The 27,989-nt window shown below is 38.9% G+C and overlaps 1 protein-coding gene across 1 annotated transcript; it reads right to left on the bottom strand.

Annotated features, from left to right (window-relative positions):
* Positions 1 to 26: 26 nt before the first annotated feature.
* LOC138201485 (interleukin-1 receptor type 1-like) lies at positions 27 to 19,083 on the bottom strand. The gene is made up of 12 exons (XM_069155021.1): positions 18,998 to 19,083; positions 11,586 to 11,663; positions 9,533 to 9,785; positions 8,344 to 8,536; positions 7,261 to 7,432; positions 7,075 to 7,137; positions 5,949 to 6,072; positions 5,662 to 5,816; positions 4,703 to 4,846; positions 3,548 to 3,715; positions 1,950 to 2,218; positions 27 to 1,003 (listed from the first exon to the last, which is right to left on the bottom strand). The coding sequence occupies exons 2-12, from the start codon at positions 11,659 to 11,661 to the stop codon at positions 707 to 709; spliced, it is 1,914 nt and encodes a 637-aa protein (XP_069011122.1). The 5' UTR covers positions 11,662 to 11,663; positions 18,998 to 19,083; the 3' UTR covers positions 27 to 706.
* Between the last annotated feature and the right edge of the window lie 8,906 nt (positions 19,084 to 27,989).

Below are 27,989 nucleotides of genomic sequence, written 5' to 3'. Positions count from 1 at the left end.
GAAACATGCTAAATCAGTAGACCCACTGTAGTAATGTTTTTTTTAATGAGAAAGGACAATCAAGTCTAAAATGAAAAAAGCCTATGGTTCACCATTTCCTTTGTTTTACATGCTGCTATGAACAGAAAGTGAAGCACAATAGTTTGTTGTCTCATTTTGATCTATCCATGTGCTTCGTTCCTTTAGAAATAACACGCACACATTTATGCATCTTTTATAAATGCTTCCCTTTTGGCTTTTCATTAACAGAAAATAATGGCAACACATTTAACAAAAACTTCACAGTTTGCAGACAAACTTTTTATAAAACTGTAGAAATGTGTAAAAATGTTACATATTTACAAATTGTATCATACATATGTACATTGTTCTGACATACACGATCACTTGGTTTGTTCAGTCCACATTATTCTTTAGTCTCCGCCTGTCAAGAAATGGCACCAGTTCACACTATTGCAGGGAAATTGTAGATAGCCCAGACAATGTGATGACCTTACGAGCTGCTGTCGTTAAGTCTCAGAGCAAAAGATGTTCCACCTTTTCTTGATCAGTAACTTTGATTGCAACACATGCTATGCTTCGTACAATTATGGCCATTTAGATGGTAAAAACCTCTTAGGCGATATTTCTAGTAAGAGTACCTTTGCTTGCACCTGTTCTGTAACCTTGAATCGGTTCTTGAATTGTCTGTGCATTGAAACCTTCATCATAAGCTCAGCAGGGCAGTTTTCTCAGGATACACCATTCTCTTGCCCCTGACCGGCATATGATACCTCATTTCCTTCCAAAACCTGGAGGAAGGGGAGAGGGATGCCGACAACTGTGAGTCCTTTCCACCTTTCTCCTCATCTTCTCTCCTCTTCATACACATCCACCACCTTTGCTTCGTCTTCTGGTTCTTCCACCAGCACACGGCACCTTGCTTCTTCCTCAGGTGACGCACTGACTCTGGGAAGAGAGCCAGCTGAGCTGGAGTGATCTCTTCCAACTCGACCAGAACCACCTGTGAAGCAGGACTTGGATTAGAACCAGGGACCCTTGTAGAGCATTTTGATCATGAAGGTTCGTCAGAGATTGAACAAGTTGTTTTCTGAGGAAGTTAACTCTGATGTTGGCATGCGCATTCAGTTTGTAAGTTTCTTTTACAACTCAATGGTAAGCTGACATCTTGTTGCCTCTTTGTCTACGGTTCATATTACAGATGTCCCAAGAGATTCTAAGAATTAGTATCTTGAAGTAGTTTATTTTTGCACATCCAGCATTCACTGGGTGAACTCTTTTGATCCTTTTCTACAATCAGAACTATTATATGCACATTTGTCTTCCACCTAATTGCAGAGAACATCAAGTTTCTCCTGTAGTGGAATTAACACAGTATTATTATGCCTACTTTTATCGTGATGGCCGTCTGCCTCTGTATTGATTCGCTGGGCAAAATAAGTAAACTACTTTAACTAAGGTTATGTAAAACATGCCATATCTGTTTTTATGTCACATTTTCTATTAAAAAAAAACTCCAAAATTTGTCCCACTTAAAGTTAAAGTTTCAAGGATCTCCATGTTCTCCTCTGTTGGAACACCGATGGCGATAAGCAGAAACTTAAACTGTGCTCTTGTTTTGTTTTTTCATAACCCAGGGGTCCATGCATTCCTAACCAGGAGCATGAATTGATTCCATTTCTTTCAACCTGTTGAATTTAAGGTCAATATTCACTCTTGTATTAGCCATGGTTTGGACTTTTCCTCTGCTGGACGGGACACTACCATCATCATCTAGGTGCTAACTTTGTTTGCTGTTTGGTGCTGAGCGGGTAGTTTCTATTAGTTTTCTGAAAAACAGCTGTTTGTTGCGTGCTTCTCCCTTTGGAAGATATTTTGTAGTTGTAGCTTATTATGTTAAAAATTGAATCTACTGTCAATAATGTGCATCAACAGGTTGGCTTTCTCACCTTGAGAGATCCTTCCAGTAGCGCTCTGTGCATGGCTGCCACACACTCCAGCTGCTGCCTTGTGTCTGGATAGACTTCATCATTACTATCACAACTGCTGTCTCTGGTCTTACTTTCACTTTTATCATTGCTGTCACTGCTCTTAGAGATGTTGTTATTGTTACTACTGGTGCTGCTTGTGTGTCTTTTGCTGCTGAAAGTGGAGGCGGTGTAGAGCAGAAGGAGCCGGCGACAGGCTTGCATGTTCTCTTCCACCGAGTCCACTATTGCTGCAGGTGAAAACAAAGAGATACATGGACAAGAAAAAAAAAGTTAATAAGTATTGAGCCCCAGTGCAGCTATAAATCAAGGGTACCTTACAGTTGTACATACAATTCTAGCGTCCCTTTCTTCAAATGCTAATACACTGTTTAAAAAAGAAAAAAAAATATACAGTAATTGAGGCAAGTGTACAAGTTAGGGCACCTTTTTACTTGTAAAACCTAAAAAACCCAACCAAACATCAACGTGTTAAGTATGCAAAGCAAAATCAGCATAAGCCAGAGTCATTTTGGAAACAAGTGCTGTATGATAAAGGTAAACTTAAGTCTTTACAAAAGAAATGTGTCAACAATATAAGGAAGAATATTTAAATTTAAAAAAAAAAATACCTTGTCAACTATTTAGCCTGCTAGTGTGACACATTTTAGTTTTTAAATTTTTTTAGGAAGATTCTGGCATTCACCAATGTTTTCTTATTTGAGATTATTTCTTAGGTAAGAACAAAATTGACACACTCAAGAGCAGTCTTAAGCACCTGTGAGTGCTGAAATGTTTGTGCCAACTAATTGGTTAATGTGTTTTCTTCAATTCAACGGTTGTATGATATTACAGTATTTCATCTACAATGATATTTCTTCATAATTCATATAATTATTTGCATTACCTTACAAGTTTTCATGGTTCTAAATTATCCGCTGCCCCACCAGCATTATTTATGTTTCTCTCAACTTTTCTCTTCTCCCTCACTTTCTGTGACTCCATGTGCACCTTATGCTAATTAAAACAACTGGCACGAGCTTTCAATTTACGAGGACCGTGGGATTCATCGAGACAAGAACACAGGTGCAAACAAATAATCTGACGTAGACTTTTTCTTGGGAAAATTCTTCAGAACAAATTAAAGAAAATTCTTAAGAAGATATTGGTGAATGAGGCCCAATGACTCAAAACATTCTTCAAAAGCAACCCTCACCTACTTCAAGAAATGCAAGCAGAATCTTATTACCTTATAGGCCCTTATAACCACTGACTCGAACAACACTGATGATGTGTGTGTAGACCTGTAGTGTGGCAGTTTAAAAATGTTCATCTGCAAGGATGTGTCGGGAAAAAAATCCGGAAATCAAGAATAGAAAGTGCATTAACTTTAGAAGAAAGGCATTTCCTTCTTTTCATATCAAAAATCAACAAAATGTGTAATTCGTGACATGCCCAAACTTGTATGCAGTGAAAGTCCAACACTGTGATTTAAACTCTGGTTCTTGACCAGTGGGTCTGAGCCCCTTATATGAGACAAGTAATACTGCAGTGCTATTTCCACCTTGTAGGTAACTTACCCTGCCCAGGCAGGCAGTCACGGCCGGCTATGAAGAGTTTGTAGTCGCAGGCCTTTTCCAACACTTGAGGTAGTGTGTGAAGAGCAAACGCCTCCACTTCCTTGCTGAATCCGAAGGCATAGGGCTGTGGGTACGCTACATAGGCATCATAGAGCTTCCCATCCAACTCTGACAGGAAAAAAAAAAGAACTCAATAGGTGGTAAATCCTTCTAGGCAAGGTTTTTTACCCAACAGAAGACAACAAGACCAAAACAATTTAAGCAAGATCCTTTAGCTAGCCCTAATAGAGAACAACCATCGTCTTTAATAATCAGTTTCAGAGATTAGTCTTCTGATTTAATTGATGTGCTCTTGACGAGACAGGCTGATGTTTCCAGACAGGTGGCTAGCTACTGTTAGTAACCCAGCAATAAGACAAACAAACCAAACTGAATCTGCACATAGTTGCATCAGATCCTGTGGCTTCACCTGACTCATACACTGAATTCACTTCAAGATAGCTAGAGCCATATAGCCACCTGTTGACAGAGTCCCCTAGAGTCAAGTAAACCCCAGGAATTTATAATCACATCTGAGAGTATAGGACTGTTGGTCACACAAAACTAGACATTTAAAGAGGTCAGACTTTAGGAAATTGTTATCATATGATTTTTCACTGTTTTCTGATGTTTTATAGACCGAAGGATTAATATGTTAATTATAAAAAAAAATGATCAACTAATGATCAACTCTCTCCTTAAGGCGAGAGACTTCTCTTTTGCTTTTTGGTGTCTGCGACTACGTGTTGATCCATTCTTTGTTGTGCTGTTTCCCACATATCAAACATCAGGGGCAAAACTTCTATTCTCTTTTCTTTGTTTTTTCTGCCCACAATTTTTATTTCTTTCTTGATTTAGTCAAGGCGGCTTTTTGAAGACTTAATGTCAACGGGCTTTACAATATTGTACAGAGAAACCCAACAATTCAACAATTCCCACATAAGCTAGGAGGGGGGGGGAACTCCTTTTTAAGGGAGAAAAACCTCCAACAGAGGGAAGGAAAAACTCCCTCTTAACTTTTTTTTTTTTTGTGAGTTGATATTATTCATGATTACATTGCATACTGCATAAAATATAGATCACATTACTAAATACACACGTTTTGTGAAGTCTTACCTTTATTTGAATAGAGGACCTGAAATGCTCTCCTGAACCACAGCACGATGTCAATCTTAAAGATTTGGTAGATGGCGACACTGATGAGAAAGAGAACCATCACACTACCAAACACAGACCCGATGGGAAGTATGGTGTTTGGATCTGTAGAGATAAACAACACACACATCAGACATAAAATTTCAGATTGTATCTCCACCATGGAGGCATTGGCGCCCAATTCATTCTATTTCCAAGTGTCAAAAAAGTTACTCTTTACACATGTGCACACATCTAGCTGTGAAACATGTATTACGTACACAAATGCTTTGTAAAAATTGAAACTTTTATTCACTTTTTGACAACTCTTTAACAGCCCTATCTTTTGCAATGGTTGTGCATGGGCTGGTAAGCTTAAAACACCTGCAAGTATGACTTTGTCACTTTGTCATCATCAAATTCTTGCCTCCAGTGTAACTACCTTTACTGAGTTGGGAGGATTAACAGATTCCCTCAATTGGTCATCTTTCTACCAGGAAAGAAGTTTGATTTGAACTTCACTGACAGATTGAAAATGTATACAAGCAAGTACTTAAAGTAATGATGAGATGCATACATAAAAACACATGAAGTGTAATAGCTGGAATTGCAAAATTCACTTTAAAGGTTTAAAGTTGTATGCCCAAAGGAGATTATCACGAAGGTTTGACACCTAACTGATTGGTAGAAACCTGATGGGAAGCAATTTCTCTCTTAAATGGGCATACTTCACTTTTTTTTTCTTCTTCTTCTGGGATAGTAAACTGAGTATCTAAGGGTTTTGGACTCTTAATTGGATGCAACAATATGAGGTGTCAACTTGATCTCTGGAAAATCGAATAAAAAAATGTCCAACATGGCTACTAAACACATGCTTTGGCAGCCCAAAGTAACGAAAATGATGTTTAAGATTTTCATTTGGGAGGTTTACACTGTTTTACCTTTTGGTAGCAGAGTAAAATACCCCTGTGGAGAGCCCCGGGCACTGTAGACTCGACAGAAGTAGCTCATGTTGAAATCCTCCTCCCTCAGCTCAGAAAACGTCAACAGCTGCTCTTTCCACACACCTTTCTTAGGAACATCCTGGTCCCAGGAACTGTTGAGGATAATGAAATGAGCAAAAAGTGAAGATGGTTAAAACAGCAGCCTCAAAAGTATACATCAACTTTCTCCTTTATTGTAAAAGCGGCAGATAAAACAAAAAACTTCCACAAGTTGGAGTGCTCACCGTTTTTCTATGTTGACCCGGTCAGAGGGGTTAATGAAATCATCTCTGACCAACCAACGGACATAAACGTCGGTCTTATTAAACCCCGGGACAAACACCCGGCACCTCTTCCTGAAACTGGACCCTGAATACATGCACAAACAATAATAAAATTTACTTCATGAAACTATTTCTGTTAATCTATTGACCTAAGTTTTATTTAGATTACAAATTGATGCATGCCTTAAACCTTAGCAAGCATTCACACCAAAAATAGCTCTGTGGTCAGAGTATTCTACAGGTTGGGAATTTACTTGTGGTGGTAGTTGCTGCAGCATGTAACTTACGTGCATGCAGAAACTCATGCCGGGTAGACGGGAGAGTGTAACCAAGGTAATCTTCTGTTGCTACAATTTACAGTTTCCCTTAATGCCTCACATGCAAACTGTTGGTACATACTGCAATTTCCCAATGTAAACTAACCGCCTTACAAGCAGCAGGCTATAGGCAGATGCTAACATCCCCTGTGACTTGTTTTCATTTCATTCATTCAAGTTATTTGGTGAACAAACACATTCTATCTGTTGCATTATTGGTTATGTTTAGATATGAGGACTGAGATGGTGAGGTTTAAGGTAGGAATATCACCGAAGATCCCAAAATCTGATTAGTTACCAAATGTAATACCAGTTTCAAGTTCAGAAAATGAATCACTTTTATTGTTATGCCATATCACAATACTACGAAATCCACATCCTAAGATATCTAGGCTCATATCACAATTTTGATATAATGATATATTTCATATTAAGTGAAAAAATGTAACTTGGCAATCTAGAAAGTCCCCTTTCAATAAAACAAGCAGGAGTTTGATAGTTTATCTGGTGTCAGTGAATTAATGGGTGATTAATAAAAGTATAATAACACTCTGTAAACTTAACAGAGCTACAATCATTTTATTCTCTGATTTGATGGTCACCACGTTAACAATAGAACAGCACAGTTAATGTTAGAAAGTTTATCCCTAAAAAAAGACATTTTTATTTACTCACCCTGCAGTATGTCCACATTGGTGTCCGTTTTAACAATAAACATTTATACTGCACAACACCATATTTCTCAGAAGATGTTACTTGAATGGACTTACCCTTCTGTGCCTTGATTATTTCATTGGCAGGCTCGTGCACTTGTGGAACCAAAGACCACTCGTCTGAAAAGACAGCATTAAAAAGCATTGTTTAGAAATGTGTATTCCAATGTAGAAATCACTCTTATGTTGCAGACAACTGTGTGAAGTGTGAAATGTTATGCAAACATTCATTTCTGTTCTAACCTCTGACGACTGCGGTAATGGTCTCCGACAGGGATCCTGTGATGCCACCAAGTGTGAATGTCAAAGTACACGTATAGGAGCAGTTGTTATAAGATTGCACTGTCTTAAACGTCAGTTTGGTCTTATCCCTGTAGATATACCCGTCATCCCCATCCACTATGGGGTCACAACCCTAAAGGGGTAAAGGAAACATGATAGTCAGGCTTTTCATAATCATAATAGGTAAAAAAAACAACTAAAAAAAAACAACTATCTATTTATGCTAATGGTCAGCTACATGGTTAAAGGAGTAGCCCGATGAGAGCAGTTGGTAAGTTTAATGCCACTGGATCCCATTTGTTCAACAGAATATCCAGGTTTTGTCAGGAAAGTAAACACATTTCCGACAAAACAAGTGAGCCTGACTGCAGCTGTTGCGTGCAAACGTTCACAGAGGAGAGAAGCTAAACCTTTCGTGAGCAAGTACTCCAAGTTTTGTCACTTGATTGAATCCACATGGTTTTATAAGAAGTGCTCTGAGTGCATCATTGCACCACAACTCAGGTCTGTTGCACTTAATCTTTTCCCTCAGATGCCTCAGAACTTCCCAGTAGACCTCAGTGTGGACAGTCAAATAAATACCCACCTGCTCAGTCACTCAAAACACCTTCCCAGGCTCATCGCTTCATTGTTGTAGAGTCCCTGAAACATTTTAAGGATCTCCGTTGTCAATTTCCAGAGTTTGACACAAACTTTGATATACCCTCTGCTTAAGTTTCAGGTATGTAAAGAAATCGCTGGTACACCCGAACCACTGCAAAACCATGTGGAACTCACGTGCTGATTTTGATCAAGCAAAGAAACTTGGAGTTCTTGCTCACAAAGGGTACAGGTTCACTGTGCTCTGCCAACGTCATGGTGCTGCGCACCATTCGCATATACAGTATGGTGTATATTGGTGCAAACTGTTTTCAAGCAGAACTGGCACTTGTCCACAGATTGTTTAACTGTTAAGAGATCTGGTCCAACACAAGTCATTTGCATCATCTGGGACAAACTCAGTAGGTTAATCAGTGTTTTATGTCAGAATTTCCCAAAACTCACTCTGTACCACTTGAGGGAGGAAGTGACGTTGTAGCTGTCCAGTTTGCTGATGTAGTTGTTAAGAGGGCAGTTAAGCATGTCAGAGACTCCATGTGTAAGGTCCTGACTAGCTTTCCTTGGCCTCCCGCACTCTCCAGCAACTGGAAGATCCACTATTAGTTTGGTGGCCTGTCTGTAGCACCGAGAAGAAGTTCTGTTGGAAAATTAAGGAGAAATTTAATGAATAATGAAAGGTGCAAATATAAACTGGAGTAATTAAATAATCTGACTCTGAACCTACGTGATTGGGTCAAGGCTCATAGCGTTTTGAATTACATACTTGATTGTCCAGACATTTACAAATGTGAAATATGTCATACATTTTTAATTGACAATTGATTAAAATGAGGCTTGAATGAGCAAATATGTTTTAGTTTGTTAAATGATGCTTTAACATGTTGCTTCGACTCCTCTCCTGCATTAATGTACAAGTTCACATAATTATTTACATAATGTACATGTTAATTTGCATATAGGAAGTAAGTCAGATTCAATCACAAGTGGTCATTTGAGACGCTTGTGTTTGCTTAGCCTCTTTCCCCCAGAGTCATTTCAGATAGATTTAGGACCCTAAAATGGCTGAAAAAGTCAGAAAATACTTTGAGTATTTCTTTGCAGGCAAATGTCTGCAAGCAAAGTTGTTGGATGCACCCCAATGTCTTTGTGGATCCAATGGCGGGGACGGGAGGGTGCCGATGCCGACTCCTGTCGGCCATCAGCCATCACCCCAACCCTTTTATTCATGCTAGTTTTCGTGTATTACTATTTCTTACCTTTTATTCCACCTGACACAGAATTAGTGAGAGCAGCTTTATTTACTTTCTTTCTTAAGAGCAGAAAACTACAGTAATGTACAGCTCTAAGCTTATTATATTGGTGTTTAGGTATGGTATGGTATTCAGAAATTAAGGTATGCTTTCCAATATTGTCATATACATAAACCCCATTTTATGGTAAACTAACAATGTTGAGATGAACTGCTTATTTTTTGCACTATTTGCTACAAGAACATTGCAAAGAGAGCGACTAACTCATCACTTCATTATTTTGCGCTTTTGACCCACAAATAGTCTCAGAATGACCATTAGTAAAAAGGAGGCAGTTAGACAGGTTTTTCCTGACATTTCTCTTTCTACTGATGCACTCATACCTCAGTACGCTCACATATTCCCCATCGTCGTCCAGCGTTACGTTAAGAATCCACAGGGTCTCCATGCGTACCAGGATTCGACCAGTCTGGTTGCTCATTTCTTGGCCTGTCTTTGAGTTGTACCAGGTGATGTTGAATGGGACAGTTCTGAAGTTGAAGACGTCCGGAGAGACCAGGGTGGTATTCAGCATAGCCACATCCCCAGGAACAGAGAAAACCCTCTCAAACTGCAGCTTGTAGTTGGTACAGTTCTCTGCAGCACACACATCAGTGGAGAAGGGAGGTGAACACTTATTCAGCTGTTCAGTGCTCTTAGAGCTCAGAGCAAACTTGTCAATGTCAAACTTGAACTTATACCACATTTTAGTACACATAAACTTGATGTGCTTTACATACTTTTACTTTAAAGCAGGGCTGTGTGATATAATATGTTGAATCATTTTTAAGAAAGAAAATCTGTCAATAAATAAACTGCAAATAAACTGATGAGTAATTTAGCTAAATGTATGTGTTAGGGATTTGGGTCTTCCTCATCTGCACAGTCACCCTGGCAGGCTATAGCAACAGAGTTACAATGGAAAAGTACATGTGAGTGATGGACAGGACAGTCTGCCAACTGTCAACACCAGATGAGGACATAGTGGATCAAAAAAGTCACACAACATCTGTAATTGTGAAATAAGTGACGTTCCCAAGGCAAACCTGTGCTCAATATAAGAAATGCAACAAACATGACCATCTCTGAGTTTACAAAGGGTCAAAGTCTGTGGTCCCAAGCCGCTAACAGCCTCTAGTGCTAACATTACCCAGCAGCAGTGGCTCCTGCCTCCCTCTTTATTCATTGTTTTTGTGATGTGATGAAGAACAGACTTTTTGTTTGTCATTTTATACATCATGTGTCTAATTTATACATGTCTGTATTTTATTTTTGTTATTTCCTGAGCCTGGTTCTGTTGGAGGTTTCTTCCTGTTAAGAGGGAGTTTTTCCTTCCCTCTGTTGGAGGTTTCTTCCTGTTAAGAGGGAGTTTTTTCTTCCCTCTGTTGGAGGTTTCTTCCTGTTAAGAGGGAGTTTTTTCTTCCCTCTGTTGGAGGTTTCTTCCTGTTAAGAGGGAGTTTTTTCTTCCCTCTGTTGGAGGTTTTTTCCTGTTAAGAGGGAGTTTTTTCTTCCCCTCTGTTGTAGGTTTCTTCCTGTTAAGAGGGAGTTTTTTCTTCCCTCTGTTGGAGGTTTTTTCCTGTTAAGAAGGAGTTTTTTCTTCCCTCTGTTGGAGGTTCCTTCCTGTTAAGAAGGAGTTTTTTCTTCCCTCTGTTGGAGGTTTTTCTCCCTTAAAGAGGAGGGGTTTTTTTTCCCTCCTAGCTTATTTGGGAATTGTTGTATTGTTGGGTTTCTCTGTATAATGTTGTAAAGTTCCACTATAAGGACTTTAATGTGTTAAGTGCCATGAAATAACCTGTGTTGTGATTTGGCGCTATATAAATAAAATTGAATTGAATTATTTGGCACATTACCGTAAATACAACTGCTCGTGCCAGCGTGCAGTAGCCATTATGTGCAGCAGAACATGTTGATCTTTTGTGGGGTGGTTGCATCATTGTTGTGGTTCAGTGTCCAACGCTACATCATTTCCCCACTGACTCACTTGATCAGTACGTCAGAGTTTGACTGCCCCTTTGTGTATTTTTCTCGGTCTGTTAGCCAAAAACAATGAAGGCAACTTTCTTTCTCATCAGAAGCTTGATTCATTTCAACTTGGATTTTATTTCCTAAATTATAGTTTCCCAAGAGCAGTGGTTGATCAGTGTGGGATTCCAGCAGAGCTTGCGTCATGATCACTAAACACTGCCAGTTACACAAGTTACTGCAGTTACACCTTTTGGTCACAAGAGGGCAACAAAGTGTTTTTTTTGCTGACTGGAAGCAGATGTTAGAGTTAGACTTGGCAAAACATGTGAAATAAAATACTCAGGAAACACTTCTAAATTGTATTCCCTGTGAGTGTCTGTGTGTATGTACATATGTACGTATATCTGTTCGTGTATTTATATGTGAGCTCACCTTGTACGAATGCTCTACAGATCCCATGTAGGCCGAGGAAAAACAGAAGGCTCTGCAGTGTTGAACTCAGGCCCATGGCTGAAAAACACACATACACAACATTTAGAGATGAACACATGCCACAAACAAGAAAAATGAAAATACTGCTGAAAAACAGCCACAGCAACAGGCAGCTTTGCTCCGATAAGATTGAAAGACTCATTAATAAAACGAGGTGATTTCAGTGGTGGTGAGGAGAGGTTACTGTGATGAGGTCATGGACAGAGAGTTGGAGGGTCTTTCTACTGTCTTGCACCTTGAAGAAGATTTACATGTTGCCAAATACAATGTGAGTGACCGTATCTCCTACTCGGCAGGACAGGTGGTGCAGCAGTGATGCTCATATGTGAGTGGAGGCCGGAGCAGAGGCAGTAAAGGAGAAGCAGAACAAAAGCAAACGATAGTTACTGCTGCTGTACCAGGAGAGGTGGAGGATAGGTGAAGGGGATCGTGGGAGCAAGTGGGAGGATCGTTGGGTTGGAGGCGCAGACCTTTTGGATTGTTGTGATGTTTCTGTTAAGTGATGTTTTCATAAATGGGAGGATCTTGGCATGTTTTTTTTTTTTGTTTTTTTTTACAGTAATTGTTGTAAAGATTATGTTTGGGTGACGATGCGATATCTAATGCGATCTATAATATTGATAAATGTCCAACATCTTAAAAACATAATATCTCCAAACAAACTAACAGCTCTCTGGTTCATGTGGTGATGCTAACAGGCTAACCAGCTATCTCCCTGGCTAACTTTATGCTGCTAGCCATTATTACACATGCTCAGTGTATAGATGGACAATTAAATATTGATTAGGAACTCAACATGATTTAAAAAAGTAAAAAGTAAAACCAAGAATGACAATATTGTCGTGAATCGGGGTTTTTTCCCCCAACATTTGTTGGCTCCAATAGGGAAAAAAGACCTGTAATATTTGATGGTGAGCATTCAAAAGGAAGCTTCATGCTTATTAGAATTAAACCTCACCAACTGGTCACCACTGATGACCTGGTAGCATCATTTACTTTACCACACTAAGTTTCCAGTCACCTGGGTGGACTATAATTAAAATGTGTGACTGAAGCTGAGAGCGGACACAGACGTAGTTGGGTGAGGAGTGACTCACATAAATAAAGATTTCCAGATGGATCCGAATACATTACAAAAACATTTACACAAAAAAGTACACATTTCCTGAAGACACATAAAACAACCAATTAACTCATCCATGATGTCACTCATTTTACTTTTCTGAAACCAGACCCTAAATAAACCAAGGAAAACCATCTTGGATCCTTGAATCCAAAAGGGACTCAAAGAGGGTGAGAGCTGGTCTAAATAGGTTTGTGGATGATTGGATTTGATTCAAAATGAGGTTGAGCTGAATTTGAATAAATAGAGAGATCCCCAACATCATCAGCAGCTTGATGCCAATTAATGTACTTTAGAAACACAACAAGTTATGACTTTTTCCTAAACTTTCTGACTCAATAATTCAGTCTCTCTGACTGAAGTGAAAGTCTGCCCCTTTGCACCACATCAGGTAGACTCACTAATACGCCACAAGACAATACATACTCAAAATCAGCAGACAAAATATAGTATACAAGTTACAAGACATGAAAAATATAGTGAAAACAAAACTGCTGATGCAAATGATACATACATCTGCTGCTGCAGGATCATGATGAAATGTTGTGAGAGTATTTGCTCTTTTGGTTTTTTGCTTTTTTTTAGATAAAAGCATCAAAAAAGGATGTGTGTTGAGAAACAAAGGGTTGTGAAAATGGTATCAGAACAAAGTTTAACCATGGTTTAATCGACTATCAATTGTTAGTCTTGAAGTTACGACCTGACAAAGAGCTACACGAAGCCGGTGAGAACTTCCCTGAAAACCTTTAAGTCGATTAATATTAAATCACTCAGGTTTTAAGATAGTTGATACATAGAATTAAACAAAATGAAACCTTCAGTATCAAGTTGAATTATTCATACTGTTCAGCATGGCTGACCTGGCTGTAACATGAGAAGCTGTAGTGTTGTGTTCGAGCTTGGTCTCAGATAAAAGATTTCTCGGCAGATAGTGACTGATCTAATTTAACCACATCTCTAACCACATGCATTCACAATGATGAATATAGCTGCAAGACAATAGTGACCTCACCAGTCAATATGATAACAGTGCTTCTCTCATACTAACACATGTCACATCTTAGGAAAGGTGTTTCATCCACTGCAGCATGTCTGTATTTTTAAGGATGCTGAACTAAAATACCCTTCATGGACATCTTAACTGTACATTACAATTTTGTAATGGTGCATTTAACGTGTTTCAGACCCAAATATCTTCAAATAGAAAGACTTTAAAAGCCGGTGCTTGGGGAAATGTTTATAAAACGATGGACACAAACAGATCAGTTGGTGGAAGTATTTGATTGTGGCATTTTGTTCTGTATCGTGTCATATTAGCTTTAAGGAAGTGTTTGAACAACTAGAATATGTGTGAATTTTTACAGTTTCAAGGTGAATCCGGTGATATTTGCAGAGAATCTTTGATTTTAGAGATCTAACACAGGCATGGATGAAACTTCAAAAATATGAAGCTGAAGGGACAAAAGGTGAAAAGCAGTAATATCTGAAGGTACTTAATTATTTTTCAATTAACTGGCAACTTTTGATTAAACATAACAGTATCAGCTCCTATTATGAAAAATGTTGCTTTGTAATTTTGTTTACTGTCAGCAGCAGAGTACTGAGACAAACAGAAGCTTTACCAAGAAAACAGTTGCACCAAAATGTGTGGAACAACCGCAATGAGAAAAGTACAGCAGGAAAAATATCAAAACCACAGTACTCACACCTCTCCATCTCACAACAAAGAGCTACTGCTGAAACTAAACTGAGCAGATGGAGGTGCACTGGTGGTTGAACAGGGTCACAGTGAAGGTGGTGAGCTGCAGGGGTTGTGGTTTGCCTAACTGGCAACATTTTGTTGTCTTGCTTTGTTTCTTTGTCTTGCCCATGAACCCAAAAAGAACAAAAATCTCACTTTCAACCTCTGTGTCTGGATGTTGTCAAGTGATCCGATCTGCAGAGCAACCTAGTGTTACTGTGTGGAACAAGCTCAGGCAGAGAGGAGCGTGGGAAGAGCTGAGCCGGTTCAGCAGATCATGGTATGAACAGAAATGTGGGAGCAACACATGGGAGGCCGAGGTGAACGGAAGTGAGTGAGTCACAGGGATGTGTGGTAAATGCTTTCACTTGCAACCGGAGGTCTAAATATGTGAATGTCTGGCTCTCAAGGGGTGGAGGGTTGATTCAGACTCCTGGTGTTTTTTTAATTTTTGTTTATGGAGGGTTTGGTGACAGATAGCATGTTTTGTTGTTACTTTCTCTCTTTTACTTCAAATTAGTACCACACAACCACACTAAAATGACTGTTTAACTACATCAACTACAAGCAGCTTGTCTTTTATCTTCATCGGACCTGAACATCGCCCTTACTGGTAACCTACATAACTGCAGAAAGCAACCAATGGAAAGTGTTTAAAAAAGTTTTTTAAAAGAGGACGCACCTGCCAAGATTAGAGTGTTGATATTGTTGATGTTGTGCATTTTTATACATATTTTGGTTACTATAGGTTCTGGAATAAAAAGTCACATTCATTTTCCCATAGTCAGTGTTATGTGATTGGCTGTTGTAGCACCTTTATGGATGAATATGAAACTTGCAGGTGAACTTGAAGTACAAAACATTTTTTTAAAAATGATCTGATTCTGGATCAATTTTAGATACATTCTGTAATGTCCTGCAATTCACTGTTAAGTTACCTAAATCTGAGGATTTTATTTCAAGATTTTTTTTTTTTTACTGGAATTAAAAAATGTAGAAAACATTTGGAACCTCTGGATCCACCTTCCGCCACATTCTGTGAAACTTTGCTTTCTGTGATCCAAAAAACTATCCAGTAACCTAAAAGCAGGTTTAGAGAATTGTCTGAGCAGCTTTGTTTACAGGCTTTGAAGTAGCCTGTGAAAACGGATAAGTAATCATGTTATGATCTGTTTGGTGTTTGGAGGAGACTTTAGAACTAGTCAGATTTGGAGAAAATTCATATTCAGCCACAGAAAAAGAGGACGCTGCTCCTCCAGTGCAAAGAAGGCAAAAGCTGCAGGTTTGTGGTGGCAGGAGATGGTGGAAGGACTGAAAACCTGCTGGAAATATCGTTTCAATGTATTTTCTTGAAGAAAGGAAGCCTGGGTGAGACAGGTCAAGGTTGTGTAGGGAGAAAATATCTGCTTGATAAACACATGGTGTCAGGGTTTTTGCCTTCAACAGTGTTATGCTGGTGATCGAGGAAATAAAGTCCAATGAATGATATTTTACTGTTACTGTCACTATAGATGAAGTTAATTTAATGTATTTCATGTTTCTAATTCTAGAAAACAATCCAAATACCCACAAAATAGTCAAAAGATCTTCAAAATTGAGAATAATGGATAAGGAGGAAAGTAATAAAAGCAAACATAGTGAACTTAGAGGTGATTTGTTTTTTTTTTATTCAAGTATAAACCTCTCATGTTCTTAGAGTGATGTAGAAGTGCTAAGCAAAGCAAAAAACGCGTTTTCTAGAAGTAGAAGAGGATGTGGTCCCAGATAACGTTGGGGAATTGAAACCCAGATAATCAGTTCATTCCCGCAAGCTATAATGAAAGCAGCGACTTGCTCAGATGACTGACACCCTAAAACAGGGCGTCAGTCAGAGTACGGGTCAGAATCAGTTAAACTTTGGTCCTTTTCTCAGAGCACATACAGTTCATCATTTGCTGTGGTTTTATGTTGATCTATGTCTGTGGGTCATTTTTAGTTGTTTTATGTCTATTCAACTCTGGTGAGCAGAAGGATCTACTGAGTATAGTGGCATTATTTATGTTATGAATGGCAGAATTCCAGAACTTTGGTAGTCAGCGCCAGTCCTGTAAAAAATTCCCGATTCCCGATACCAACATGCTATTGATTAAAAGATGACAACGAAAATATGCTAACCTTCACGCGTGGACATCATTTAATTTTGACAAACTGAGCAGGAATGATGGTAAACTATTATGAGCAGCAACCAGCTCACTTTATATGCTCTAAGTTCTTTAGTCAACAACAGTGACAACATCGCTCGCTTTGAATCCTGTGCAGAGATCGAGAAGTTTGAGGTGTTTCCTCCTTTTGTTCAAAATGACATTGAAGCCATAGTGGCTTGTCACCTATAACTTGTCCCTGATCCTCCAATTTGAATGCAGAATATCGCGAGACACGACTCTGACGCTGTGTTCAAACTGTCAGTCAAAATCCGATTCATGTGCCAATCTGATTAGAATTTGACTGAAAGTAGCAACCGTGAAGAGCCAGAAATCCTGTTTCACAAGCGCATTTGTACGTGGTTTGATTCAAATTGCATTTTTGCAACTCTATAGAGAGACAAGACTGGTACATAAATACTGTTTTCGTGACATCCCTATAGCTTATATTGATTGTTATCAACTGTAGCCAGCTACGCCCATATTAGTGCAGCTGCAGCACCAATGAGCAGCCTGGTTACTCGACCATTGACTGCATATTTGGGGCAATATATGTTACTGTATTTTTGAAGTTTGTGTACTAAGCCTTTGTTGTATTTTCTCCAACTGAGCACCTGTTAAATCATTAGTGACACATGTAACTTGCTGATTCTGTATTCCTCCTACTAATTCAGCTTCTCCTTCACAATGCGTCGACCGTGGCCTAGCTGTGCTTGGTTTTGTTGCCTTTTTACAGAAAGATTGCAAAAAAAAATGCTGATCACACACATTTGTGTTCGTGATTGGAGATTTTGCTTCCTCTGTCTGAAGAAAATAGAGTCCCTTGACTGTTAAACTGGGACAAAAGGAAACATGCTGGCAGAGGAACATTGTATATCTGATTCTCATATTCTGCCTCTGAACCAGTTTATTTGAAACCATGTCTGAGAAAATATCTTTAAAATTAAGTATCAGAAGGCTGCTTGATTAGAGACAAAACATTGTGGGAATATACTAATTTAAATGACAAATTTCCACTCCTAAGAGAGGAAACTCCAGATACAATGTTTGAATGGCTCTCTAAAATCAGTCAGTGCAATCAGTTCAATGCTCAAATTAGGATTGATGATTCACTTGAAGATGTTTAGCCTGTGGGAGGTTATCATAATGCACGATTAATTTGACACTAAAAAGGGGAAAACGATGGGAATTACCCTTCTGAGTGACTCGCGTGACTGAATGTGATGTTTCACACTTGGTACTATGTTGTTTTTGGTGTGATATGAAATAAAGTTTATGTCTCTGTAATGAACTTGTTCTTTCTTCTCTGCGGGACTGCTGCCAGAATTATTCATCTTTTAATCTGCTTTTTCCACTGTGTTTAAATTTGATTAAATCTGAACTATGGGCTGCATTTTCAATTCAAAAGGATGCATACAAATAAGCAATAATATAAAATTGTGAAAGAGTCTGATAATGACAATCAACTAAGTTGTCAGACCCTTAACAAACTGCGATGCACCGTAACTGTAAGAGAAGCCCAGAACAGGAGATGCAGTTGACAGTAAATAGAGAATAGTAATTCTAATACTTGTTTATCACTAAAATGGTAAGAATTGTGTCCTAAATAAATCCACAAGTTTGAAAGTCTAACATACACAGTGTGTTAAACCTCCTTTTGTTTCAGATCTAGTCTGTCGTGGTTTAAAACAAGTCATTTAATAATGTGTGAGGTACCTGTTAAAGCTCTTTGGCTTTACTTGTGCAGAATGTGAGAAAGTTCCCCCACAATAATGTTGTGCAGCTTTGATGGTCAAAACAGAAGCAAACAGAAAAACCGCATGGTTTCCCACCAACACTGAGCAACTAACCCAAATGTATCCAAATCAATCACTCTTTTATTTTGAAAGTTTTTAATTTGCATAATGATCTTGTCTTTCTCTAGTTTAAGATTTAAATGCCGTGCCACTGATTTTAGGTACATTTAATGTGAGAAAAAGATCATCAAAGTTACCATACTGATAGAGTAATCTATACTTAGTTAAAAAATAGCTCATGTTTATTGGCTTCAGTTGGTGATATAGGGATATAGTGATATAGCTGATATAGTGTTAAAGGAAGTGTGTCTTCTTTGTGGTTAGAAATACAACACACTTCTCCGACAGAACAAACTTTCAACGCTGAACGATTTGTTTCTTGAAGCTTGAATATCCTCTGTATTTCCCAGAAGTTAAATAGATAGGTGGCCACAGTTACAAAAGTTACAAATCGGAAAGAAAACTAAATATTTTTTCAGATAAGCAAAACTGAGCAGAAAATATTGACTCACCTCAGAGAAAGTGACACAAAGGCACCAAACAGACGGAGACAGGATAACAGAGTTTACACGGCACGGCAGAAGCGAACAGAGGAAACCTCACCTCTGATCCTTGCATGCAGAGTGAAGGCTGGACCATACAGCTCAGCTAATGACTCAACAACTCTGTCCCACCTCCATGAGGCGAAAGCACACACAAAGAGGAGGAAGAACATGTTTGGATTGCACCAGCTCTGCTCTCTGTTCACCTTCCTTTGCATTTCAACATGCTGTTAAACCATCAACCTTCAAATATATATTGTATTTTAACACAAAACGCTTGTGCCAAAACAATTCACCAAGCAGTTTGCTGCTGCAAATTTCATTTACATACAAAGTCTAGACACATTTCTATAAATATAGAAAAATTCACCTTAAAATTTGTGCTGATGGTATCTCAGCTGCAGCAAGAATCTAGTGATCTTAGGTTTCAGTAGGCGTGTGCCATACAGTATCATTCACAATAATATTAACATCATTTTTAATGATTTTTTTTTAAGAGTTCATTTCTAAAAGAGGAGCGACTTTCGAAGTGTGGAAGTGGATTTGTTAGTAAAAAGTAACGTCTTACAATTGTTTTTTTTGCACACTATTATTATTATTTTTTTAAAGTATTTAGAGAGTAACTTGCATTTAAACTGACATAAATCTCTTAACACAAATTTTGTTGCAATTAGATATTCTTGAAATCAATTGTTCTATCTATCAGGGACAAAACAACGTAATAGTGCTGTATTGCAGAAATGCAAAGCTGTTCCCTGGGCTTCCCCGCTGGATAGAGCAATCCCCAACCAGAAATGTTCATGAATTGCATTTTTTTTTTTAGGGGGGGGGGGGGGGGGGGGGGGGGGGGGGGCTAGGATAACATATGCTGTTGTTACAACCTATTGACATACTGTATGTGGACAATATAAAGTTAATTTAAACATTGTGGATCCTAACAGAAGAACATGTTTGTATTTTCGTACAATGCTTGACATGTTTTCTGGGTTGATGTTTTTGTTTTGTTTACGGTGCTGTTTGTACAGAGGAAAAATATATATTCTTGTTTTGAGCAACACTGTGGGTCATCAGTCGGCGTGCAGCTTTGACGCAATCATTGTTAGACAGTCTTGTTGTTGCTGCTGTTGTTATTAAGATCTCCCAGTTGTTATTGTTCCAAACGGAGAACTCACCAGTCCGATGTTATGTTAGTCCTGTTAAGGCAACTGCTTCCTCAAAGTCGGCATGCAGCTTTGACGCAATCATTGTTAGGGCCCAAGCACCGAAGGTGCAAAAGCCCTATTGTTCTTCAAGGAATTATTCTCGTTCTTTATTCTTCATACAAATCAATTGCCTTTTTGGAAGCTTTATCATTCTCAAAAACTCATAAAAGTTGGGACACACATCTCTCCCGGCGAAAAATGTTGTATTCTCGTGGAGTCGCGAGTGGGCGTGGCCAAATGGCTCGCTAGCGCCTCCTAAAGAGATGCCCCAGTGGCCACATTTACCTACATGCACGAAATTCGGTGGACATGTGTATCACACCTTGAGGTACAAAAAAGTTACATAGCACCATTATGTCAACTCAACAGGAAGTCCGCCATTTTTAATTCAGTCGATTCGCACATGTTGTACTTTAACGAACTCCGAGGGATTTTGTCAGAACGACTTGAAATTGAGTCAGTTCACTCTTAACATGTTTGGGATTAATAGTTATCAAACGAATAATTTTTCGTCGATGGGTGTGCCCGTCACGTGGCGGCCATTTTGAGCGTCTCGCCTTGAAACTACAAATAGCTGTAATTCTGATGTACATGAACCGACCTTCTCCAAACATTACAGGTATGATAACAGTCCGGCCCTGAAGACACCTGTGTGGTAATATTCACTTATAGTTATAGCGCCCCTGGTGGCAACTGGAAATTACACGTTTCATACTTTCACATGCTACGTCAAGCTGGTTGATCACATGTACCTAAAGTCGGGTCAGAATAGCTTAAACATGTGGTTGATGATATATTGAGAAGTTCGTTCGACCTTGTCAAAGGGCGTCGCTGTGGCGATGCGGCAAAGTGTGACATTTTGCCGTTGCACAGGAAGTTGACGTTTAAGGTTAAAGGATGCTTGAAACCTCATGAAATGTGGCACATACATCCGGCATGGTGACACGATACATCTGATGTGTTATGCGAGTGGGCGCTAACCACTGCACCATCTGTTTTACCAGGAGTTAGACAGAATTGTGACAAATCTTTGGCTCACTGCAACCTATAACTCCACTGCCCATAAATATTCATTCAAATGCGACCAAAATTGCCACAGACATTCTTTGGATAGTAGATATACGTGTTTTCAAGGGGGTCTGCAGTGATATTAAATATCTTCCTGTAATGTGTAGTTTATACAAAACTTTTTCAATTCCTCCAAATGTTTCAACTTCACTGAAAGTTGAATCCCCATCAACAGGCCAAGGTTTGAACCATTAGTAGTAACCTTGGTGAAGTAGAATCTTTTACCTGTTGAGTTAACCAGACTGGAAGCTCTGAGTGAACTCAGTGAAACATGTTCTCCTGCCGCGACTCTTTCTCCAGCGCCTAAGATAGTCCTGCGGTCTACGACGCTGCTTCAGAGCTGGAAACGACCTCATAAAGACACAGGTTTGAGCCCAGCTAAAAGTATTGCACATATGAAGGAGAGTCCCCTTAATAAGCCACATGGTTCACGGTGGGGAATTCCTCTAAAGGTATGCCACACGGGTTAGGGTTTGTACATGCTGTCATTGTAAAGGTCAACCACACTACAAAATAAAAATCCCCAAAAGAGATTTTTTTATTTCAGACAACATGCTATAGTATGACACAGTGGGGCACTGGTTAGAGCAGTTGCTCACAGTGATAAGTAACTTGAGGCAGCTATTTCCCATTCTTCTGGTTTATTTTATAGTCATGCTGAGACCTCTGGTGGTTACACGGAGAATTAGCTTGAGTTCACAATACCAGCATACGCACTGACCGATGCACAATCCTAAACAAAAAAAGAACTTGCAAAATAAGGTTACCACTACTTTAGCATTCAAACATTATATCTGTAGATGATTTCTGATTTATGTTTAAAATAGTGTTCGTCATATTTATTGCACTTCATTAACTGTCAGGTTTTATTTAGTAAGTGCTTTGTGGTGTTACTATGTATGCTGATTAACCAGAAAAGTTATGTTCTATTCAAATAGCACCAAATCACAAGTCATTTCCAGGCATTTAACACACTAAAGTCCTTATAACAGAACTTTACCATAGTATGGAGACTAGAAACCATGTTCATACATGGGTGGGTTGCAAAGAACACTTTATCAATTTATCAAAGAGCACCAGAGAACCGTCCTCTTTTGAAAGAGAGGTGAAGCAGAATTTGAGTGGCCGTCAGCTTGCCCGGCTTAAACATTTACTGACTCCATTGGGCCAGTGGCCACGTTGGACTCCAGTTAAGATCTTTACACACCTAAGAGGGAGAGACAAAAATAGTCAATGCTTCACTATGAAATAAATCTGTCCAGTATGCTACGACCATATTAGATAGTGATCCAACAGAACTGTGGCATAAACCAACACAGAAGCACACTAAAGCAGCAACTGTCTTGTCTCACAGTTCAGTTTCAATGCATCTCACTGTTCTCTACCAAGTACATGAAGGGAAAATATGCTCACATAGTTTCAAAAACAATGACAAAGAATTAAAACAAAACACATTTTGTCTGTTTTTCCACCTCATGGTTATTGTAATAACACTGCAGTGAAGTTCTTCATGCTTGGTCAAGTACAGTCGCAGACATGACTTTTGAGCAAAAAATTAACTGTGAAAAAGCACGAAATCGACACAATGTAGGAACTGAAATGTGAACAATAGCAGACGAGACAACCAAACTTTATATATTTATACATTTATTCCTAGAAACAACAACAAAATAACTCATAACAACAATGCAAACATACACAATGACACACACAATTCAAAATAAACAACACAGCAGTGGGGAATGAAGGTGATTCAAAGCAAGCAAAGTATTACAGTGTAAAACTTTGTGTGGTAAGATTAAGCAGATGAGAAGCAAGTCACCTGAAATCAGACAGTGATTTAGGTGGTATTTTTGGAATTTAGGGCAGTCCAATTGTGCAAGGAGAGAGATTTTAGAAATAAGCACCAGGTTATCAGTGTATGGAAGTTACTCTGTTGCCATGGCTCTGCAGAGATTGCAAGGATGCAGCAATGAGTCTGTTGATGCACTGATCTGTTAGAGGTCGGATCACAGAAGAGTCTTGTATCGGTCAACAAGAGAATTCATAGATGTCTAGCGTTATGTCAGTTTAATTCATGAGGATTAAATCTTGCTCTCGTTATTATTAATTCAAAATCAATATGAAATCAATTAATCATAACCTGAATCGGAATTCTCGTATCGGAACTCACATTCTTTGATATATTCAGAAAACTACCACCATGACACATTTGGGTCTAATTAAAAAGGATTTCTTTTATAACTTCTCACAAGAAATGACTAAATGACAGATGTGTTTATATGAATGAGAATGCACAAATTACTTCTGTTTGCTGATGGTGAAGTGAAAGAGGGAATTTGCTACCGGGCTGAACAGATAAAGACCTGAATGAGTGAAATTTAAGTCTATAATACTATTTTAGAATTCGCCTCCCTGAAGAAATGAACCAGCCTACTTTGTGATGATTTCGACCACGGGCCGGAGATGGGTCCAGAAGGTGTCGCTCAGAGGTCCGGTAGATGGAAGTTGGATAACGGGGGTTTCCTCCCGTTCTCAGCTTCCAATCCGTTCGTCTGGCTACGATGCTGGCCCTGAGGTCCCGTGGAGGTCGTCAGGCAGAGACGTCTCAGTCAGCCTGGGCGTCGGCAGGTGGAGGCTTGGGTCGGCGATTCACTAATCGTCACTACTTGTAACTCTGATGAACGCTTAGAGCTGGTCGTGCTCGCAGCGTTAACAAAATTACTGATGGTGATACAGGCTCGTCAAAATATATTGAATTGAGTACGTGATCAGCGAAGTTGCTGACGTACTCTGAGACTTTGATTATTATGTGCGCTAAAAGCTAAACAAAAAGGTAGATATAAAAATAACTAAGTCAAAACTTAGTGAAACTGAAAATTAACTGAAAACTGAATGGAATCTAAATCTAAGTGAATCGCAACGAAAAACTATGAAAGAACTAACTGATCAGCTCGAGTCTCCCTCTTTTAAACTGGAGAGGATGGACAAGGATCGGGGTGTTGAATTTCACCTTATCGATACCCTGTCTCAGAGGGTGGGGAGGGGGTGTCATGAGGGCCCACGTTTATCACGATTTGATTCAAACTATGTATAAAAGAAGTCCCTTATTTCACTTCACCAACGTATTATGAGATATATTATTATATCGTGAGAGAAAGGGGTGAGAGACATAGAGGAATAGAGAGAGAGGTAGAGATTTTGGGTTAAACAATGTTCACATCTCTAGACTCAGGATATAGTTTTAGGAACACCTAAACTTTTGATTAACACCACACTGTTCGTAGAAGAAAATCATAGCATACAGGACAGCAGTATATGTAGTTCTGAATCACCAAGTCCATAATTTGTTCTTATAGTTTGTGAGTTTTTGGTAACATCTGACCACATCAGGGAGACGTGGATCTTCGAGATGGTCAATACTGGTGGTCATCGGGTCTGGAGTGCGTCAACTTTGGAGTTGGTGTATTGACCCAAAGGGATTAAAAGGGGGTATCCTGTGGTTTTCGGCTGGCCGGACGTGGTATCCAAAGTGGCAGGTTTTATAGACCTAAAAGGGTGTGGATACTGTCACTTGTGGCAGAAGTTTGGGTTTTTATGAGGTAAAAGGGTGATAAAGAAGGGCCAGAGGAGTTTACCAAAAGTTCACATCCTGCAGGCATGTGGGAGTTGAAATCAGCTTGATGGGTCCTTCTAAGATCACAAAGGTAACGGTGAGGAGATGTGGTGCTGGCACTTTGTGAGGGATACTTTAAAGCAGGTTCGCTACAAGTACATACTTCTAATATTCAGCTGGATGCTGCGTGCTGCTGTGTACTTCCTGCCGTCCAGGTTAATGTCTACCAGGCAGGTGTATTTCCCAGCATCCCTCTCTGAGGTTGGAGTCAGCCTTGCATCACCATTTGCATTCAAAGAGATGGGCTGCTGCACTGGGTGGCTGTCCTACACACAGAAACACACCACGCAGTTATTTGTCACTGTGTGACGACAAACATTATTTTACAGGAAATTCTACAAAAAACATTTTAACAAAGAGGTGCACACTTGACAACAAATCAAAAGTCAGAAGCAATTTAATAAATCACAACAATTAACATTAAAATTGACCTCATTAAAATAAGATCAGTTAAAACAAAAGCAAATGAAAAGACAAAATACCAAAATTAGACTACCAAAGACAAAAAAATTGGACAGGTAGTTTTCCTCTGCTTCTGGTCTGTATGTTCAGATAAGTGGACAATAATCACATCTAACTCTCCACAAGAAACCAAATGAATGTATTTCTCAAAATGTTTTGGCAAAAAATGGTTGCTATAGTATTGTTCTTCGATTTTGGGGCGTCACAAAGAACATTGTACTCAACAGATGCCGGCCTTAAAGGATGAGGATGATTGTATATTTTTAACAATGCATTCGTAAGACTCAACCATAAAAGCGTGAATGTAAATGTTTGCTGTGTTTGACCTATTTACTCAGCAGGGGAGGCAGGTTAAAAGAACCCGCTGACCTTACAAAGTGTTGAACAGTGGCATCTGTTAAAAATCTTTTTATGTCATGAGATGATTACGGTAAGTGAGGCCTGCTTTCTACTGCTCACCTAGCCAGAAGTCTAACTTTACCTGTACAGGGTTTGTTTTTAGATCTTCCTATTAACATTGTGTCTATTGATGTTAATATGAGCAGGGACAAGGACACACATGTTGCTTTAATACTGGGTCTAACTAATATTTTCGGTTGATGCCCACAAGAATAGCTATTATCTTCATCTATCTCTTATAATTATATCTATTATTATCAGCGACACGGTTCTCAACAAAATGTTAACAGCAGCACAGTGGAGCACTCTGATATTACAAAACAAGCAGCAGATTTCACTATGAAATAACACAAAGCTGATGTTAGAAGTGGTAATGAATGTCTTGTACTTATGATGGACATCGACGCTACCTTGAAAAAGTAGGTTAAAATCCATCGGTGATGCAGAATGGAAACGGTCTTTTTAGCCTAATCCTAACTATGTGAACTCACGTGGCTTTCTATTTCTCTCTGGACTGTGTTCATATAATTTGTTGGCCACATCACTGTGCGATTGCTGAAGCAGCCTCAACCTTTAGTTTGACCTACACCTGCATTCAGAGCTCTCTCTTATTGAATACTGCTGAGGACCATGCAGCTGTTCTGCTGTCTTCATTCACTCCGAGGCACAATTTTGGGCAAATAGTGAGTGCAAATCCGTCTCATCAGAAATAACATGGCTCATGTCTCACATTGGAATTGCAGGATCCCTAAACTATCATATTGTGTTGTTGTAATCTTCAATTATCACTATAAGGTTTTTTTTTTAATGTGAATCTGTCCCTTTTAACTTGTTGGTTCAGTTTAACGTGTTTCTCATTGACCACTTTGCCATCAGTTAATTATTATCATTAGTATTCAAGTGCCTTGACTAACTACACTAACATAACTCTGATGAATACTATCTTGTTCTGTGCTTTCTAGACCTTTGTCTTGATCCCATATTTGATACCTCATCACATTACCATATCTCTGTGAATACAGTATGATGTCCAAGAATTTGAAATTTGACTTGCATATGAAAAGTCATTAGGACCCTAAACTGTTTGTACATATTTTAATACCCCTGCAGTTCTCTAGAAATATAAGGATGACTTAATGTCTGGAAGTACATCCTATTTTTTCCAACCAACCTATGAAAATGAACTGGCTGAGAGTTCTGTTTTGTTTTCTTTTATTCAGAGTTAAGTTATCAACATATTTATGTTGTTCATAGATTATTTAATTATTTGTGGTGTTCTTCTTTCAGTTTTTAGGTTACCATATTTTTTTTAAAGATATTTGAAAATATTCTGGTGCGTCATACATTTGAGGAAACTCAAAATGTTCATGTCATAAACAGTTTGTTATGAAAAATCCAATCAAGCGTTGCTCAATCAGGTTTATGCAGCAGGTTTATGCAGCAGGTTTATTAAGCAGGTTTATGCAGTAGGTTTATTAAGCAGGTTTATCAAGCAGGTTTATCAAGCAGGTTTATCAAGCAGGTTTATCAAGCGCCTGTTAAACAGTTCATGTGCAACAAAAGCAATGTTGCAACACAAGCCACTAGTTTTAACTTTGTTTATTGTTTAACAAATAAGGAATACATGTTCCTGTCTTATAAACTTTCTAAATGGTTCATGGTTTTGAGCTTCACATTTACTATGTCTTTATCCAAAGGTAGTATTTGTTTCCTAACACCTAGACTGCACTGTTTATTCCTTGACTGGAAGAATAAGGAAACTGAAACTACTCAAAAGTAAGAGTCAGCAAATACTGAAAACAGCTAATTGAACAACGGCATTATTTCATAAATGTTCTGTAAAGCAGACAGAGCTTAGTTTCAGAAGTTATTCCAAGCAGCTGAAGCTTTTCTTAGTCTGTAAGGCGCTCATAAGAATTATGATGATCAGTACTCACTGTTTGCCACAGCCAGTGCCAGAGACAGCAGTGTATTCAGCAAGCACACCCAGCCTGCTGCCGCCATAGTTCTCTTCTGTGGGAGTGGACAGGTTACATTTCATTAAAGTCCTCTGGCATTTCTGCAACATGGCTCATGTTGTCAGCCAAACTAACTCTCTGCAATGAATAAGGTTTCTTGAAACATTTCCCGAGAGGCTTTTGAACAACTTCCCTTA

The sequence above is a fragment of the Embiotoca jacksoni genome, unplaced genomic scaffold, assembly GCF_022577435.1.
Source record: "Embiotoca jacksoni isolate LCO1_2020_lvr unplaced genomic scaffold, fEmbJac1.0.p SCAF_2, whole genome shotgun sequence".
NCBI classification, from domain to species: domain Eukaryota; kingdom Metazoa; phylum Chordata; class Actinopteri; family Embiotocidae; genus Embiotoca; species Embiotoca jacksoni.
Note: the sequence above shows the minus strand (reverse complement) of the source record. Positions and strands in the feature narration are given on the sequence as shown.